The 19,943-nt window shown below is 40.0% G+C and overlaps 1 protein-coding gene across 1 annotated transcript in view; it reads right to left on the bottom strand.

The window, feature by feature from the left end:
• The window catches only part of RTF1 (RTF1 homolog, Paf1/RNA polymerase II complex component), a 52,208-nt gene that overhangs the window by 13,207 nt on the left and 19,058 nt on the right, over positions 1-19,943 (bottom strand). The window contains 7 exon segments of the mRNA XM_028505601.2: positions 363-498; positions 4,924-5,035; positions 5,383-5,411; positions 5,414-5,476; positions 5,479-5,495; positions 7,162-7,366; positions 9,193-9,340. Coding sequence (XP_028361402.1) covers positions 363-498; positions 4,924-5,035; positions 5,383-5,411; positions 5,414-5,476; positions 5,479-5,495; positions 7,162-7,366; positions 9,193-9,340 — 710 coding nt within the window.

Raw genomic sequence — 19,943 nt, 5'->3', positions numbered from 1 at the left:
AACAGGGGAGAGGGGTAAAAGAATCCTATTCCTAAGCAGCAGTGTGAACTGTGCCCACAGCCTGCCCTCCCAGATAACCTGTCCCAGTGAGAAAACAAATGGAAGCTCCCAGCCAGTGTGAAGGTGACGTGGAGTCAGCTCCTGCCGACTGGGCCCACACGGAATGGCCAGGGCTGCAGGACAACAGCCAAGGGCAAGAACATGCATTTGGGCAAATGTACTGGGAAACTCAGTTCAGAAATTCTGGGCACTGAACCAAACAGAATTCACAGCCCCAACAGGAGATTTTAGAAGTTACAGCAAGCTTCTCCTCAAAGAGCCCATCCACTCTAACTACCAGACCAAAAGGCACAGAAGCTTACTCTTCCTCTTCATCAGACGACGACGTTCGGGATGAGCGGTCCGACTTCTCACTGGACTTGTCGTCCTCTTCTTCCTCCTCATCGTCAGAGTACACCTCACTGGTTTTTAATGGCTGTTTTTTGGCGAGGAGCTCAGCTAAAAAGAAGTGGGAAATGTTTACCTAGGCTCTTTCAACAGGGAACTGAAGCATTCTTCACTTTGAACCTTTGAAAAAGAACATGGGAAATGACTTGACAGCTCCATGTTCTCTGCACTGGATTGTGATTGCTTGGACTATCCACAGAAAGTGAGTTAAACCAGAGTAAAAATGATTTAGGCACTAAATGTCAAGCCTCAGTAAACAAAAAAGGAGCTGGGAGATTGTTGCTAAATGGGCAGAAAGGGTTTGCCAACGCTACTGACAGCTGTCTTCTATTGCACTGAAGACACTCAATGATGGGCATGTAAGATGGGAAAAAACATTTACGATGTCTTCAGAGAGTGTTTGAGTGAAACTTTGTATGGGAACTGTCTCAACCACTCAACTTTGTTGTTGTAGACAGAAAGCAGCCATAGGCCTTGGCTGGGTTGTCAAGTAGTTAGAGCGCTGTCCCAATATGTCAAGGTTGAGGGTTCCATCTCTGGTCATGGTACATACAAGAAGCAACCAATGCACAGCTAAGTAGAACAACAAAATGGGTGTTTCTCTCAAATCAATTTTATTTTATTTTTTTAAAGAACAGTGCATTTTTAAAAAGATTTTATTTATTTATTATTTTTAGAGAGGGAATGGAGGGAGAAAGAGAGAGAGAGAGAAACATTAATGTGCGGTTGCTGGGGGTCATGACCTACAACCCAGGCATGTGCCCTGACTGGGAATCGAACCTGCGACACTTTGGTTCACAGCCCACGCTGCATCCACTGAGCTACACCAGCCGGGGCTCAAATCAATTTTAAAAAGAAAGAAAGCAGCTATAGCTAATTATGAGACATATGGACATCACTGTATTACAATAAAATTTTACTTATAAAAGGTAGTTTATAAGCTGCTGTTTAGAGCATGTTTAGAACATTTTCGAATGTTCTAAAAATAATTTTGGCGATAGATGTACACAACTCTGAATACATTAAAAGTTAGAGAACTAGCCCTGGCTGGCGTAGCTCAGTGGATTGAGCGTGGGCTGCGAACCAAAGTGTCGCAGGTTTGATTCCCAGTCAGGGTACATGCCTGGGTTGCAGGCCATGACCCCCAGGAACCGTACATTGATGTTTCTCTCTCTCTCTCTCTCTCTCTCTCTCTCTCTGTCTCTCTGTCTCTCTCTCTCTCCCTCCCTCCTTTTCCTCTCTAAAAATAAATAAATAAAAATTAAAAAAAAGTTAGAGAACTATACATTTTAAATCGGTGGAATTTTATGGCATGTGTATTATATCTCAACAAAGCTGTTTAAAAAAAAGACTGTTGGAAGCTAACGCTCTCTCAAAAAATGTACCCATGAGGATTCTGGTCAAGATAGCAATGTAGACAGACATGGCTCACCTCTTGGCACAACTACATCAAACTTAACAACTAAAGGATAGAACCACCACCACCCAGGAACATCAGAAATCCAGTTGACGACGGAATTGAAGAAACCATATCCACCCAGACTGGTAGGAGGAGGTCGAACTCGGAACATGCTGGCCCCACACCCACATGGATAAAAATTTGAGAGGGATATCTTGGGAGTAAGGAGTCCCAGACCCATACCAAGTCCCAAACCAGGATTCCAGTGCCAGGAAGGTAAGTCCCCACAACTTCTGGCTGCAAAAGCCAGCAGGGAATGAGTCAGTGAAGGAGGCTGCTGGAGCCCTGAGCAGTTCCTCTAGGGGAACCCACACACAGACTCCCCTACTCAGACTGGCTCTCTCTGCGCTCCAGCACCAGGGTGGCAGCATGAAGGCATCAGTGGTACACAGGGAGAGACTGTAGGTCTGGCACTGGGGTGAGCAGAGACCACTGTCCCTTTGCTCAGACCTCCCCCAAAAGACTAGACTGTGGTGTCTAAATACAATGTCTCAGGAAAAAGAAACCAGGGTTCCTTAGAGGGATGGCTGACTCCAAATCCAGAAAGCAAGAAAGCCATTAAATACTGGGGTCTCATGTCAAAAGGACTCGGGCTACAACTAGTAATAATAATAATAACAACTTCAATAGATTAAAATGCATAAAGTATCTTAAAATCCACATGTTTACAGGGTTAATGCAAAATTAACAACAAACTTCACTGGTCACCTTTGGAAGTTGTTAAGGAACTATCTCATTCTTCTGAAACTAGTATAGCAAAAAAAATTTAAAAATAAAAAAAAATCAAGCATCATTCTGCCTTTCCTATAAAAAATAGCACCTGTTGGTAAATAAATAGCTGATGAGAAGTTTCTGTTTATAAAAGTAGATCAGAAAAGAAATGAAGAAAGACTAATAGATCAGAACATTATCATCCTTTTGGAACTCACAATAAATTAAATGAACTAGGTAACACTTATCAATGGCTGTTGGGACAGAACATACTACTATTTCCAGTTCTTCACCCTTCCCTGTACTCATGCCCTTTGCCATGTGACTTAGTGGTTCCTCCCAGCTGTTAATGTTGGGCTTGGTCAATGACTTGCTTTGATCAATGGAATGTGCACACACCTGACACTGCCCATTCCAAGTCTAGGCCATAAGAAGCTTCTCTTGTTTCTACTTGACTTTATTATACTTCGGCCATCATCATGACAAGAATGTACCTTAGTTATACTGGTCTGAGGTGGGAGAAGGATAGGTGGAACAGACCTGGTTCTATCCTAAACCCTGGGGACAATCCCAGCTCAACCTGTAATTAAGCAACCTTAGCTGAATTGCAGATGCACGAGTAAGAACAAATGACTGTTTATCTAAGTTGGGGGCGGTTTGTTATTTCACACTATTGCGGTAAAAATTAAGTGAGAGCTGGTAATATCACAAAAATGAGAGACAAGCTGATATCCTGGGTCTCCTGACACCTGCCCTGGCTGGTGTAGCTCAGTGGATTGAGTGCCAGCCTGTGAACTGAAATCACAGGTTCAATTCCCCATCTGGGCACATGCCTGGGTTGCAGCCAGTTCCCCAGTGGGTGTGTGAAAGGCAACTGATTGATGTATCTCTCACACATTGATGTTTCTCTCCCTCTCTGTCTCCTTCCCCTTCCCTCTCTCTAAAAGTAAAATAAAGAAAATCTTTAAAAAATATATACCAATACCTAAAACTCAGCCTTCCTCTCAAAAGCAAAACAGAAACAGAACAAATCCAAATCTGCCAATTCTCTAGCTCTAACTACAAATTACAGGAATTTCAAGGACTTGAAGAACACATTCAACACCACCAATGTGACGTACTCAGCATCTATGAGAAACTCAGGATAAATGATCTGGTTTCTTTAACAAATAAGCTAGAAGGGGCTAAAAAAGAGAGATGGACAGGAAAGCCTATAGATTAAGTGACTCTGAGGATATATAAACAAATCACAATGTCTGGATTTATATTCAATCCTTATTCAAATGATCAAATTAGTGTATCTTAATTATAAAACAACTAGAGAAATTTGAACACTGACTTGATATTTGGATAAAGGAATATAATATTAAGGGATTTGCTGTTACCATTTTAAGGCAATGTACTGGTATTATAGTTATATTTAAAACAAGAGTCCTTATCTTTTCAGTACTCTGAAGCAATCATGATTGAAACACAACGGCGTTAGGATTTACTTCAAGCTAACTCATGGAAGAGGGAGTGTAGCTTTGACAAGACTGGCCACGCATTGCTGTTATTCTTCTGCACCACTCGGACCTGTTACAGTAGATGGGGGTTAAACTGCCAGGCTTGCCCAGCACAGTAGTTTATCCCAGAAGTCTGACTTATTGATAAAGCCCCACAGTAGTTTCAGTGTTACAGTTTTTTCCACTGTACATCTGTGCATTTTCTCTTTAGGTGATGGAACCTTTAAGACATCTATGTGCGTAGTTACTCAGTTTTTATGAACTATCGTACCTTCTTAATGCATACTGTGCTGTGACTCTAGTGTATCTTATCTATACTGACCAAACCTAAACAAAGATTTAAAAAAATTAAAACAAACAAACAAACAAAACAACCTTCCTTCTACTTTTTTTTTTTTATTCCAGAGAGATAGGAAGGGGAAGAGAGAGGAACATCGATTGGGTGCCTCCCATATATGCCCCAACTGGGCACCAAACCCACAACCCAGGCATATGCCCTGACGAGGAATCAAACCCACGACCTTTGGTTGATGTTCCAACCAACCAAGCCACACCAACTAGGGTCTAAATAAAGGTTTTTATTGTAATTCCTGCAAAACAAAACAAAATGATTGGTCGTGTGTTGACTGTTAAGGCTGGATGATGATAGATTCAGGGAGGTTCATTACACTATACTCTGTATGTGTTTGGAATTTCCCATAATAAAGAACTGAGAAATGGGAAAAACACAAATGAGCACCAGGAAGTTGAATCATATATGTGATCAAAGATACAAAGTAGCATTATATTTTCCCCACTTACCTGTTCTGTTCTTCCGTTTCTCTCTCTCTGCTTTTAGCTCCTCCATGGCTTGAGATTTCTTATCTAGTTTCTCATCCCGCTTAGAACGCCGTTCCTTGTTGTGGGATGTTACCTGGGAAGGAAAGATACATAGGATGGCTCTACTCACCAAGTGCCGATAAATTTTCTATATCCAATAATCCCTCAGTTTTTCACTGTGAATCTACACTGGCTGCAGAAACTGAAAAGGGGAGAGAGCATCCTCTTGTGGACAAACAGGATAGAGAAGTAAAATCAACCCCTTGCTTACCTGCCAAAAGAGCAGAAGCTTAAGAATTAAAACAGTAAAAGCACTTTCAAGAAGCATACCCTAGATCATAGCTAATATTTGCTGATTAATATAGACCTGTCTTTTATATACACGTACACTCAAAACAGAGATTTTACTCTTAGGATAATGACATCCATCGAATCTCCTACCTGAGATTCCTGAATCTGTGTCAGTTTTTCTTTTCCTGCTCTTCTTCTTGCTTTTTCTTTTTTTCTTTCTTTTCTTTCTTTTTGGCTGTTTTAGTTTTTTCTTGATTTCAAATCTGGTTAAAAGATATTTGTTTTGTTTTTAAGTGGCAATGAAATATTTCTAAAGACTGATATCTATTAGATAGGAGAAAGAAGTAAGTAGAAGGAAGGAGTTAATAAACCTTTTGGCTTCTTGCAAGAAACTCCAATGTACAAGTATCATAAAGAATATTGAATATAAGTACACCAAGAGTACTTAAAAGCATTAAGTTGGAATAGACTTAAAGTGAGGGAAAATATTCAGGATAATATTATATCCTGTTGGTAACACACAGTTCTTCCCTGACCTTCACATAACAAAGTAATTGATTTTAAATCATCAATGGCATTCCATTAGAAACAGAATGAAACTGCAGACAGCCACTGTCACATTCTGAAGTGCTCAAGACAAAGGCTGTATTTGAACAAGTTTGTTTTCCCTCTTTCATTAGAAAAAATGCCCCCACCTCTACCCCAGCAAACATATCAATAAATATGCTAGTCTCTTAAACAAATGCAATCTAGGCTCCCTCCCTATAACAAAAATCAGGCTTTTATGGAATAAGACTTTTTTTTGGGGGTGGGGAATTTAAGGAACTTTATGGATGGGATAAAAGGAATATAATAAATATTAGGCCTGGCTGGTATGGCTCAGTGGACTGAGCACCAACCTGTAAACCAAAGGGTCATAGGTCTGATTCCCAGTCAGGGCACATGCCTGGGTTGTGGGTTTGGTCCTCGGCTCAGGTGCACATGGGAGGCAACCAATTGATGTTTTTCTCTCTCACATTAATGTTTCTCTTTCCCTTCCTCTCTTAAAAACAATAAACAAATGTCCTCAGGCATGGGTAAAAAAAAATAATCCTCAATTTTCTGTGAATGGCTTGGAACTTCTATCTTAATTATCATAACTGTAAAACATTTTCCAGTCACTAAAAAAAGTCACTGAATCAGTCAACTGCCTCATTCACATGAGGTAAAAGATATAAAAAACAAAATATAATAAAAATCTTGAGATAAGCCACCATTACTCTTGAGCTTCTTTGTGATTTTCTCATAGGGCCCTACTGGCCTTATGCAAGAAATCTCCATGTTCTCCATAGTTCAGAAATACAAATTTTAAAAGTCATCCCAAACCACCTGGCAACTTAGGCACAGTTTGTTAAGTCTTGTTTGTTCCAGTACAGGTAACCTTGGAAGCATTCACACTCAAACCAAGTGTCTATTAGTTGCTGCTAAGTAAAAGCCAAATATTCTTGTTTAGGATGTTAACTCACCATAGTTAATATGGTCTCTAAGAGGGACTAATAGGCTCACAGATGAAGTACAACTAACTGCTGTCAAAGAAAAGGCTTCTATTTTATTGTATGATATTAGGTAGATATAGAGAAATCCTAGTTTTGAGGACAATTTTATTTCCTGAGACAAAGCTAAGTTTATTGTTACCTTAAAATTCTCTTAGGAGTTAAGGAAGAACTTTTGCCATTTAAAAATGGCTTCTGAATATCAAAAAGCAACTTAGCATTTGAGAGTTTAAAAAAATACAAAAACCATGCTGAAAGGGTAGTGAAATACCTAATTCATACATAATGATGGTAAATCCCAACTCCTAATTAAATCCTGTGGAGACAGGGCTCCAAATGTGAGTTCTGGGAAATTATTTTATTATTTTATTTAATCATTAAGGAACTATAACCTTACCTTCTTTTCAACACCTCCCTCTTCTCTATGCGGTTGAACAGTTCCTGCTCTCTTTCCTTCTCCGTCATCTGCTCCAGACGAGCCCTGTCTTCCTCATCTCCCATGAGGTCTTCTCCGTAGCCATCATGGAACTCTTCGTCTTCTGAAGAAGAGTCTGAGTCTGAACTCGAGGAGGAGCTGTTGCTGTCAGAATCAGACACTTCACCTGCAACGAAGGCCCAGACATAAGATCAGGCTCTGCTGGAGAAGAGAGGCCATAGGTGACTCTCCTAGGTAAAGTGGCATATGGCCATCTCAGCTCTCTTGGTCTGCCTTTGGCAAATGTAAACACAGGTTAGGGAAACTGAGGCTGGAATATAAATCAAAATGTTTTTTGTAATTTAAATTTTATTTTGAAAGAACAAAAACAACAACCCAACAAAAAACTGCAGACCTAAAGAATAAAGTTCCAAGAATACATCTTTTAAACTTAGATTCACCCATTGTTAACATTGCTAATTTACTTTCTGTCTACATATAAAATAATGCATATGTTTTTATTGTTCATTTTGCTGAACTGAAAGTTGCAGAGATTGTGACCCTTTATCCCTTAACACTTCTAAAACAAGAGTCTTTCATAACCAATTTATAACTATCAAATTCAGGAAATTTAACATTGATGTACTACCCTTATCTAACATACTTGATATTCAAATTTCACCAGCTATTCTAACATGTGCTTTACACCACTCTGCAGCCAAAGGACCCAGTCTAGGATCACACACTGCTTTGGTTGCCATGTCTCTACTACCCTTTAATCGGCAATAGCCATTTTTTTTTGGTCTTGTCTTTCATGCCACTGAATTTTTGAAGAGTATAAGCCCCAAATTATCTAATAGAATTTCATGAACCCTGGCTGTTCTGGCTCAGTGGGTTGGAGCAACCATCCTGTGAGCCAAGTTTGTGGATTTGGTCCCCAATCGGGGTACCTACAAGAGGCAACCGGTCCATATTCTTTCGCGCATCGATGTTTCCCTCTCTCTTTCTCTCTCCCTTCCCCTCTTTCTAAACCCAATAGGCATGTCCTTGGGTAAAGATTAAAAAGTAAATAAATAAAAGAATTTTATGAGGTGATAATGAAAATATTCTTTATCTGAGTAGTAGCCACCACATATGGGTACTGAGCAATTGAAATGCGGCTGGTGCAATTAACTGAGACACTCAATTTTTAAATTTTAATTAATTCAAATTTAACTAGCCACAGTTATCAAATGCCCCAATTTGGTTTGGTTGGCTTCATCAAGCACTATCTAGGTTATAAATTTTTGGCATGAATACTCCCTAAGTGATGGTGTCCTTTTCAAAGTATCACTTTAGGAGACACCTGACATCTGTTCTGTTACTCATGATATTAACTTGGATTTCTGGTTAAGGTGGCATTGCCCAGATTTCTTCTTTGTAAAGCCACTTTGTTTTCTCCTTTGTAGTTAGTAAGTGTAATAGGGAGAGGCTTTGAGACTGTAAACATCTAGCTCTCCAACAAACTCTCACCCAATGGTTTTAACACTCAGTAATTCTTGAGTAAATCAATTATTACTGTGATGGTTGAAAAATGGAGATTTTTCTATCATTTCTTCTACATTAATTAGACGACATTTTTAAAAAATCAATGTTTTAATGAGTTATTAAACTAATTAGTGAATTCCTAGTTAAGAACATTTTTTTGCTGGGTTTTGTATCCGGTTCAAGGATTTTCCTCTTCCGTCAGACAATGCGTAAGAAAGAGAGAAGGGAAGGTTCTCAGGGTAAAGTGAGTTGAGAGTAATGCAGGGATTCCTTAGGGGTTTCCTTCTGGATGGGTTTCACAGACCTTATTAACCTTCAGAACTGCATGTACTTTTCTTGCTTCATTTGATGTCTCAAAAGATCTATGACTATGGAAAACGTTACAAACTGCTGTAATGCATGCACTCCCCCTCTCCATCTCTGACTCCGTTTCTCAAACCCAACAATGGTGGGAGTGCAGCCCCACGGTCTGGCAGCCTGGCTCACCTTCCTCGGGGGCTGAGCTTTCAGCTGAGCTGTCTTTGTCCGAACTGCCCGAGGAAGCTGTTTTATTGGCCTGTTTCTTCATGGTTCCTTTCTTCTCTATTTTTCTGGCCTTTCCTTTCTTCTTATTTTTATTGCTCCCAAACGTCCACTACAAGGAGAAAAGAAAAAGGAAACCAAACAGAAACTTTAGTGGGAAAAGCTGGAAGATTCAAGAGTTAAGAGTCTCTGACGTTGGTCAAAATGATTATAAGAGTCTATTGCTTTGGACCCAAAATAAGTATACTTTATATGAAGAAAGATATGGATTTTTAAAATCTCAGTTAAAACTTCTTAACTTATGATTTCTAATTTCTCAGAGGCAGTAGGTAATTGATACAATAAAATTTAATTAATGCACTTTTATCACAACAGAAAAATAAAAATATCAATTTAAATAAAGATATTAACTAAAACTCAGTTGTTACAGAAATCAGGTCCTAGTGTTTCCTGTAGCAGGGAGGACAGTAATTGCTAGGGGTTAGAACGTCTGGGTGTGAGTACACAGAGAATGGTTTGTTCTGAGTGGGTTCCCGGAAGGCAGGGAATATAGCTTGTCAGCGGAAGAAAAACTACAGGAGCATGGAGGGGGAAAGAGGCCCTGCTCTGGCACGGACGTAACACTGTACCGACTCCAAAGAGGCAGAAGATAAAGAAGATCATTTTATGTGCGTGTGTATGCATCTTTTAAAAAAAATCTGCATGTATTATTTACACGATAATTTTAAACAGAATCATAAATAGGAGATTCCACACATCTAAATGTAAGGAACCTGTAGTCTACATTACGAAATAACAGGCAAACAACATTACAGGTAATTGTCCCATGGCCAAAACAAAAAACAAACAAAAAACACTTCATCAGGCATTTTAATTATAAGTCTGAAAGACCATTCAATTGTTTTAAAAATTCACGAAGACAAGTTACATGAAACTATATCTCCTTTGATACTTCAACCTATATAGTTAGGAGAATGATTTTGAATGAAAAATACTTTATTCGGGAGCTTTATGTTCTATAAAGAATAACCTTTTAAGCATCACAGATGGAATTATAACTCTGGTAGTAACATAAAGTCTCTATATCTAATATTCAACAAATGTACTGAGTCTTTGCTCCTTCTACAATGTGATCATAAATTAACCTCCTACTTCACAATGGCTAATGTCATAAGTTAGGTTTATTTTTTTGTGGGGGGTTGGAGAGGTCGTTCTGATGAGCTTTCCATTTCAGAAATGTTCCATATGAGCTATTCTTAAGAACCACAGTCTGCTGGTTTACTTTAATAAAATACTGTGAGAGAGTGCTATTTTAATCTTCTGATTTTTCCATTTGAAATTTAGTTATTCTAATTGCTACCTCACTTTTGTACTCAAGAGCTAGGAAAAAGGGACAAATGAAAATAAAAACACGTTATAGAATGATAGATACTTTAAATGAATGCTGACTTCCCTTTGTAAGTTAATTTACTTCTCAAACTTGCACATTTCAACACCTACATCATTATTTAGAAAGAAATCCTAATGCTTCTCTCTTCTAAAGCCTAGTTCCCAATCATTTCAAAAATTTTTACTTTTTTTCATAGTTTTTCTTTTTAGAAATATTTTTCATTTTTCAGTTACAGTTGACACATAGTATTATACTGGTTTCAGGTTTCAAACCCAGTGACAAGACATTCATATAACTTACAAAGTCATCACCCTGATAAATCTAGTGCCCATCTGGCACCGTACATAGTCAGCACATGACTAACCATGTTCCCTATGCTGTACTTTACATCCCCACAAATATTCTGTCCAATTTTACTTCTTAATCTCTTCACCTTTTCACCCATTGTCCCAAACCCCTCACATCTGACAAGCATCAAAATTTCTCTGTATCAAGTCTGTTACTGGTCTGCTTGTTATTTTGCTTTTTTAGGCTCCACATACAAGTGAAATTATATGACATTTATCTTTGTCTTTGTCTAACTTATCCATTCAGTACCATGTTGTTGCAGATGGCAAGATTTCATTCTTTTTTTTTTAATGGTTGAGTCATATTTCATTGATATGCACCATTTTTTTATTTCACTCATTACTGATGGACACAGATTGCTCCTATATCTTGGCTATTGTAAATAATGCTGCAATGAACGTATAGATGTGTATGTCTTTTCAACTGAGTGTACTGGACTTCTTCAGATAAATACCAAGAAGTGGAATTGTTGGGTCCTTCATTATCTGTTATAGGCTTTGTATTAAAGTCTATTTTATCTGGTATAAGTGTTGCTATCCTAGCTTTTTTGTTTGTTTCCATGAAATATCTTTTCCATCCTTTACTTTCAGCCTGTGTCTTTTGATCTGAAGTGAGTCTCTTGTAGACAGCACATGAGCTGGGGCCCCCCAAAACCAGAATTATCTTCTGGAGGGCGGGTTCCTTATAGTATAGGCTTCCTTGACTGAGTGTTCTAGAAACCCATATGTATCAGTGTACCAGCTGCTGCTGTTGAGAGGCTGCGTTTGGTTTCAATTAATTTTTTTTGAAGACTCAATGTGTTTGCCCATTTCATGATGGGTGATTTACGAGCACGCCTGCCCACACTGTGCTGAGTGTTCAGCAGTTTTTGACCAAAAAAAAAAATGACATGATCCCTACACCCCACCCTCCCTATTCACCTGATCTTGCCCCAAGAAACCGTTTTTTGTTGTTGTTTCCCAGAGTGAAAAAAAGTCCTCAAAGGGAAATGTTTTGCTGACATGGAAGAGGTGAAACAAAGAACAGCAGAAGCACTAACAGGCATCAAAATCAATGAGTTCGAAAACTGTTTGAACAGTGGGGAAAAAAGTCTCCATAGGTATAGGGCATCAAATGGAGAGTACTTTGAAGGTGACTGAAGTTTAAACATGTAAAAGCACACAATTTTTTAGTACATACATTCTGGGGTTTTTTTTGGTCCCCCTCATATGTAAGGGTCTTGCTTTCTTATTCATTCACCAACCCTATGTCTTTTGATTGGAGCATTTAATCTGTTTTTAAAGTAATTACTGATATTTATATATGTATTTATTGTTATTTTATTATTGATGTTTTTTCTTCTCATATAAAACCTTTTAACATTTCTTGTACTACGATTTGGTTGTGAAGAACTCCTTTAGCTTTTTCTTGTCTGGGAAGCTCTTCATCTATTCTTCAACTATAAATAATAGCTTTGCTAGGTAGAGTAATCTTGGTTGTAGGTCCTTGCTTTTCTCGCTGAATATTTCATGCGAATCCCTTCTGGCCTGTGAAGTTACTGTTGAAAAATCCACTGACAGTTTTATAGGAGCTCCATTGTAGGTAACTGCTTTTCTTTTGCTGCTTTTAAGATTCTTTCTTTGTCTTTAATATTTGGCATTTTAATTATGATGTGTCTTGGTGTGGGCCTCTTTGGATTCATCTTGTTTGGGACTCTCTGTGCTTCCTGGGCTTGTCTTTTCTTTCTCTACTTAGGGAAGTTTTCCATTATTATTTTTTGTTGTTGTTTTCAAATATATTTTATTGATTATGTTATTACAGTTGTCCCATTTCCCCCCTTCACCTCCCTCCACCCTGTACACCCTCTCCTACCCACATCCCCCCCTTTAGGTCATGTCCATGTGTCATACTTACAAGTTCTTTAGCTTCTACATTTCTTATACTATTCTTACCCTCCCCCTATCTATTTTCAACCTACAATCCATGCTACTTATTCTCTGTACCTTTTCCCCCTCTCGCCTCCTCCCACTCCCCTGTTGCTAACCCTCCATGTGATCTCCATTTCTGTGGTTCTGTTCCTGTTTTGGTTGTTTGCTTAGTTTCTTTTGGTTTTGCTTTAGGTGTGGTTGTTAATAATTGTGAGTTTGCTGTCCTTTTATTATACATGTTTTTTCTGTATCTTCTTTTCTTAGATAAGTCCCTTTAACATTTCATACAATAAGGGCTTGGTGATGATGAACTCCTTTAACTTGACCTTATCTGAGAAGCACTTTATCTGCCCTTCCATTCTAAATGAGAGCTTTGCTGGATAGAGCAATCTGGGATGTAGGTCCTTGTCTTTCATGACTTGGAATACTTCTTTCCAGCCCCTTCTTGCCTGTAAGGTCTCTTTTGAGAAATCAGCTGACAGTCTGATGGGAACTCCTTTGTAGGTGACTGTCCCCTTATCTCTTGCTGCTTCTAGGATTCTCTCCTTCATTTTTACCTTGGCTAATGTAATCATGATGTGCCTTGGTGTATTTCTTCTTGGGTCCAACTTCTTTGGGACTTTCTGAGCTCCCTGGACTTCCTGGAGGTCTATTTCCTTTGCCAGAATGGGGAAGTTCTCCTTTATTATTTGTTCAAATACGTGTTCAATCTGTTGCTTTTCCTCTTCCCCTTCTGGTACCCCTATAATTCGGATGTTGGAATGTTTAAAGATGTCCTGGAGGTTCCTAAGCTTCTCATTTTTTTTTGAATTCTTATTTCTCCATTCTTTTCTGTTTGGTTGTTTCTTTCTTCCTTCTGGTCTACTCTATTGTTTTGAGTCCCAGTTTCCTTCCCATCACTATTGGTTCCCTGTGCATTTTCCTTCATCTCTTTTATGGTAACCTGCATTTATTCTTCTAATTTGCACCCCAAATCAACCAATTCTGTGAGCTTCCTGATCACCAGTGTTTTAAACTGTGTGTCTGACAGGTTAGCTATCTCTTGGTCACTCAAAAGGATGAGTTCTGGGGCACTGATTTGTTCTTCTGTTTGAGCCATCTCTCTCTCTCTTTTTTGGTCTGGTTGTTCCTGTTACAGTGAAGGGCGGAGCCTTTGGTGTTCACCAGAGCTGGGCACCCCCGTCGCTAGATTGTGATGTTGTATGTGGGGGCGGGGTTGAGAGGGAACAATGGCGGTAGCTCTGTTCTCCGTGGGATCTCAGTCCCTTCTTTGGGATCCTGGGTTGTGAGCTCTGCCCTGCTCCACAACTGCTGCCTCACTGGGTCCACCAGCTGCCGCTTGCGTATTCAGGGTCCACCTGCTGCGATCTTGTGCGCCCCAGATGCCTTATGCGCCCCCGGTTGCCTTATGCACCCAACTCTCTCTGCTCTCCTCGCCTCGACCCACACCTGGCTGCTCACCTCCGCCCCTCCTACCAGTCTGGATGAACAGGTCTATTTCAACTTCTTGGCTGTCTGACTTCCATTCAGATAAATTCTCTATCAATTCTGGGTGTTATTCTGCCTCTAAATTGTTGTTGTTCCCATCTTGGTTGTGCGTGGAAGTACGGTGCGTCCACCTATGCCTCCATCTTGGCTGGAAGTATATTTTTTTAAATAGGTTTTCAATTCCTTGCTCTCTCTCTTCTTCTGGCACCCCCCTGATGGGAATGTTGTTACACCTGAAGTTGTCCCAGAGACTCTTTGAATGCTGTTGGCACATCAGTGGGAATGATGTACCCTAGGCCAATTGGCTGTGAGGACTGGCTGTGACCACAGCAGAGGAGCTGCTGTGCGGGGGCTAAGCCCCCAGACCAGGACTCCTTTCAGTGGGGTTCTGGTGCCCAACAAGTTTGCCCCTTGAGTGTGTCGTTCGTAGGGGTGGTTGGGTGGTGCTCCAGCGTGGTCTGAAGCTGTCCACTGGGAGTGCTGGCTCTGGGGCCTCCCAGGAAGTGCAGACCAAGATCAGCTGCTGCCTGTGCCCTGCCCAGGGCCACCTAGCATGAGCTAGAGTGATCTGCAGATGGCTGCCACTTGTGCTGGGCTCAGAGGGGCCCAGGAGAGGCCATGCTGCGAACCAAGGCCGGCTGCCACTAGTGCTGGACCTTGGGCCACTTAGCAAGAGGTACAGGGCACACCGAGGTCAGATGCTGCGTGTTTGGGGTTTGTGGACCTTAGGGAGATTTTAGGAAATTCTCCAGCATGAGCCAAAACAGGCCATTTGTATGAAGAAGCCACTGGAAGCAGCTTGGGTGGGCCCACAAAGAGAGTGTGGCGGGGTCTCAGGGAATCACCAGAGCAGGGTGAAGAGCGTTAGAGCTTGATTGATAAAGACTCAAATATGGCACTTAACCATTTCAAATTTTAATCATTCAAGGAAGATAATTTTAGGTGAATTTGAAAGAATTCAAAAAAGGCTAAAGTATTAAATTTCTCAGTTAATGGAGCTAAAATATATCAACTTCCTATGTTGACAACACATATCTACTACTAGAGGCAGTACCATATATAAAACATCTTTTGCATTGGCTTTGGTTACAACAAACAGCACAACTCTGCTCATATTAGTCAACATTTACTGGCCTGTTATGAAAATGGGCATCACCCACCTATTCCAAACAGGGCATCTTGGCCCTTTGTATTTCTACCCAATGAGAATGTGAGGCCAAGAGGGTACAGGCTGAGTGGCCAGGGCCACATGTGTTTTAGAGTCATTAGGTCTATTTTTGCCTACAGATGTGGGTTTCTCATGTACAACAGAGCCAAATTCCGGACTCTGTGGGGAGAAAAAGTGTTTTTGAGTGCATTAAAGATCTAAATAAGAAGTCACACAGGTGAATCCAATTCAGGAGGCACTGGGAAGCTAGGTAGCTTCCTTATCCTTCCTTCCACCCTCTATCTGCTGCACTGTCTGAACTTAGTGACTGTCACTCATTCAACATCTGTGATGTCTACCCCTTGGGAAAGATGGAGAAAAGATAATAGTAAAAATAGAAAATAAAATGCTTCCATTTAAAAAGGACTTTCCTGATGAAATCTGAGTGTGGGAAGGGAACCTCATTTTTCTTTCCAACAGTTTTCGAAAGAAATGAGATGACAAAGGTGCCTCACCTCCAATAAGGCTAAGTCAACAGGGTCTGTCACGCCAGTGGCAACAACTGAACTCACTACATGTGACATGATTTTGGGGGAATTATAATAATGTAGGTTAATTTACTTTAAAAAAATAAAATTTCTTTTTTTAAAAAAGATTTTATTTATTTTTAGAGATTCGGGAAAGAGAAAGAGGAAAAAACATCAATGTGTGGTTGCCTCTCATGTGGCCCCCACTGGGGACCTAGCCCGCAACCCAAGCATGTTCCCTGTCTGGGAATTGAACCAGCGACCCTTTGGTTCACGGCCCATGCCCAATCCTCTTAGCTACACCAGCCAGGGCAAAAAAATAAGACTCCTTATGAATAACGTTTCAGTACTGAGAAGCTAGATTAAGCTACTTGCCTTGTACTTCCTAGAAATATATCTGATTTTTGATAAACCTTTAATATGTAATTTTAAGAAAAATGTGTTCATTATATGAAGCTTTAAAAACAGAAAAATATTTTTAAACTAAAAGAAGCCTTGAGTAGTGTGGCTCAGTTGGTTGAGCATCATCCTGCAAAGGGAAAGGTTGCTGTTTTGATTCTAGGTCAGGGCACATGCCTGAGTTGCAGGTTCAGTGCCATTTAGGGTGCATATGAGAGGCAACCTATTGGTGTTTCTGTCTCACATCAATGTTTCTTTCCTTCTCCTTCTCCCTCCCTTCCTCTCTCTAAAAATAACTAACCAAATAATTTTTAAAAAACGAAAAGAAAAGCACTCAAACTTCCATCACTCAAAGATAAATAATCACTTAAAATCTGGGGGCCAGCATAAGTCATATTTATTCCTATTATTCCTAATTAACACAGAGAAAGAGATTCAAATGGGTCCCAATAATCTAAAGATTCCGCTCCCTCAGATAATAGATCACATTTGTTATATTTTACATTCACTCCTGCAAACCAGAGGTTCCCCAATGTTTTTTGTTCTAAGCACATATTTTAAATATTTGCCCAGTACCTCTTCTCCCAATTACAGAAACTGATGAACCACAATGAAGATGAGTAGGGCTTGTAGCAGACAAAATCTACACAGAAATCCCTTATTCCAACCATTAGCCCTGCAACTGCTCATCTATTTCTGCAAAAGCCTTATTCTGTTGACTCGGAGACTGAGGGAAAATGAATTCCTCCTTCGTTGCCAGGGTATGGTAGTAAATGGAGTCTCAAAAGAAGAGGACAGGGTTCAAAGGATGCTCTTAGGCCCTCTCCATCGAACACAGAGAGAGGAAATGACCAGGCATTTCTTAATTTGTTCTGGGAACTATGGCTCTATTAAAAGGCAAGCTGTTGGGACCTTAAAAGTACACTAAAGTGAAACACACAGAAGACAAGAATGAGAAAACAAGTGCCTGATGATCTGCATCTGAGTGCAGAGACCAGAGCCACCTCCAGTGAGGGCTGCTCAGCGAGTCTGGGACAGCAGAAGGGCCCGTGTCAGTCAGGACTTACACACACTGGCGTCCTCCTGCTTTCCCAAACGGTCCACATGTATTCAGACCTACACATAACAAGGGAAGCGTGTATATGCAAGGTGGGGCAAAAGGAGGTATACTGCTGTGAGTACACAAAACAGTTGATTTTTGCATTATTATTTATTAATTACTGTATTATTTTCCAAACAAGTAATGGGAAACTTACTTTTGCTCCAACCTGTATGCAGTGAACAAAACCTAAAACAAAGACTGGAAGATGTTCTGTTAACAAATTAAAAGAGATTACTAGTTTGACTCTCACTGATGTAACAGATACTCTAATGAGCAGCAATCATCTAATGACACAAGGAGGGTTAGTACCACACAACCCAGTGCCACCCTGAGAGTGTATGTGGGGAGTGTTATAAGCAGGACCCTAATCAGGGAAGCAGCTGGCCTTCCTGGCTCTCTAGCCAAAAGACGGGAAGAAACATGGGGTGGGAAGTAGTTGCTCTGGAATTAGGTAACATTGAGATGCTGAGTATTCTAAACATCCAAGAGGCAGAGAAACTTCAAGTCTTCAGAAAGGCTATGTCTAATGGGCGAGGAGATCACACTCTAGGGCTCCGGACTCAGAATAGAAACCACAGTCCAAAATGAATTTATGAGTGAAGACAAATACTTTGAGGTAAGTGGAATTCAAAGAGAACATCTGGGCTAGTGATAAGCCATGCTGGGATTAGGGGTTGAAAGAACTGGAGTACACACAGCCCAAGCCCTTAACCTGAGACTGTTTCCTGATCAGTAGAGTAGGGTAAACAAGCCTTGACCACTTAGCAGGGTAGTGTGAGACTCAAAGAAGAAAAAGTAAAAGAAGTTTAGAGTGTATCAGAAACCAGTTAAGTTCTATATAAAGCCAGGGGACTATTTTATAATCTGAAATACAGGAGTCCAGATGACCCCTATGGCCCCTTGGAGTTTTAAGGTTATAAGGTTCTGTATGGACTAAGTGTTATACTAAGCACCCAAGCAATTTTCAGAAGGGTTTTCTAGTTACTATTTTAGATCGTGACAGTGGCCAGCAAAGAGGTGTGTGAGAAGGGCATGGTTCCTGATTTAGGTGTTCCCCCCTGGAAAGTAGAAAAGGGTCAGTGGAGTTGAAGAGTAAATACAATTTAATGTCAGCCTAAAGAACATGAAGAATTCATCAGACAAAAGACCCTACTGTATTTTATAACCGAGCAATCACATATTTAACTGGAAACAACTCAATCACAAAAACTTAAAGCCTGGTTATGGAGTCAAAAATGAAAGCGCAACAGATGTAATACAAAAAAATGTGGGGGATACGAATGTGGGATGGGAGGGTGAGCAGGGCAGGTGAAAACAATGGAGAAAATATGGGGACAAATGTAATTGGACAATAAAACATTTTTTAAATGTAAAACATCAGTACTCCATTCCACTGCTGGATAGAAGTTATCAGAATTGGTGGTAAACAAGTTTGAGCAAGTAGTCTATGAAAATCACTTTATTTTCCAAATTCTTTTGATGAAATTTTAATGATACCCACATAAATGAGGTGCTACTATGTGATGATCTACATAGCCAAGAACTAAGAAGTATGCAAAAATAAGGCTTATAAGCAATTCAAACAGCTATCACTAAGTTCACGTACTAAAGAAGAGTATTCCAACCTAAACTCTACGGGGTCCCCTGGTTTCCTGACCCCAGAGTGGATCGGGTGCAGGGAGGTGGAAGTAGAGCAGACTACCAAAAGACAAGAACAACGGCCACGTCCTACCTACAGCAGCGGAGAGAAAGAGAAGGTGTAACAAGCAGTACTACAAGGCTCAACATTTTGGGAGCCACTATTTTAAGGTATAGGAACTGCCATTCATAATAATGACTATGTCAGTAAGAAAAACAGCTATATATAGTATATCTATAAAAAAAACTGTTCAAATGTAGTGTGCTTTATATTTCAACTTTCAAGAGTTTAGTTTCAGTATTGGGACAATTCATCTGTGTGGCACATCTTGTTCCAGAGGAACTATGTTCTAAGCTAATACATACACAGGAAAATTCTAGCTTAGTAGTGAAGGTCTTTATTGGAAGCATGTGCTAATTATTTATCATCATCTGTTTGGTAAAGCAGTAACGAAATCCTCCTGGATATCTAGGCCAACTTCCCAGAAAAGTTGTTACTAAATGAATGTGTAAGTAAAAGTTATCTTTTTCAAAATGTTTTAGTAATAAAGATATTGGAGCCAGCAAGAGACAACACAGTGAAAATTAGGAGTGTAACTGGATCAAAGTGGGAGAACCTTAAAGATCAGATGCGACAGAAGAAAAAGAGAAGGAAGAGGTTCAGAAAGAACCAGAAAAAATGGAGTGGGGGAGAAGCAGGAAGGGGCCAGAGTCTCTGGGGCAACAAGTGTGGGGATAAACGCAACCCGGGAGGCTGACCAGAGTCTTG

This window comes from Phyllostomus discolor, chromosome 1 (assembly GCF_004126475.2).
Source record: "Phyllostomus discolor isolate MPI-MPIP mPhyDis1 chromosome 1, mPhyDis1.pri.v3, whole genome shotgun sequence".
Classification (NCBI taxonomy): domain Eukaryota; kingdom Metazoa; phylum Chordata; class Mammalia; order Chiroptera; family Phyllostomidae; genus Phyllostomus; species Phyllostomus discolor.
This window is presented reverse-complemented; position numbering and strand designations above follow the sequence as displayed.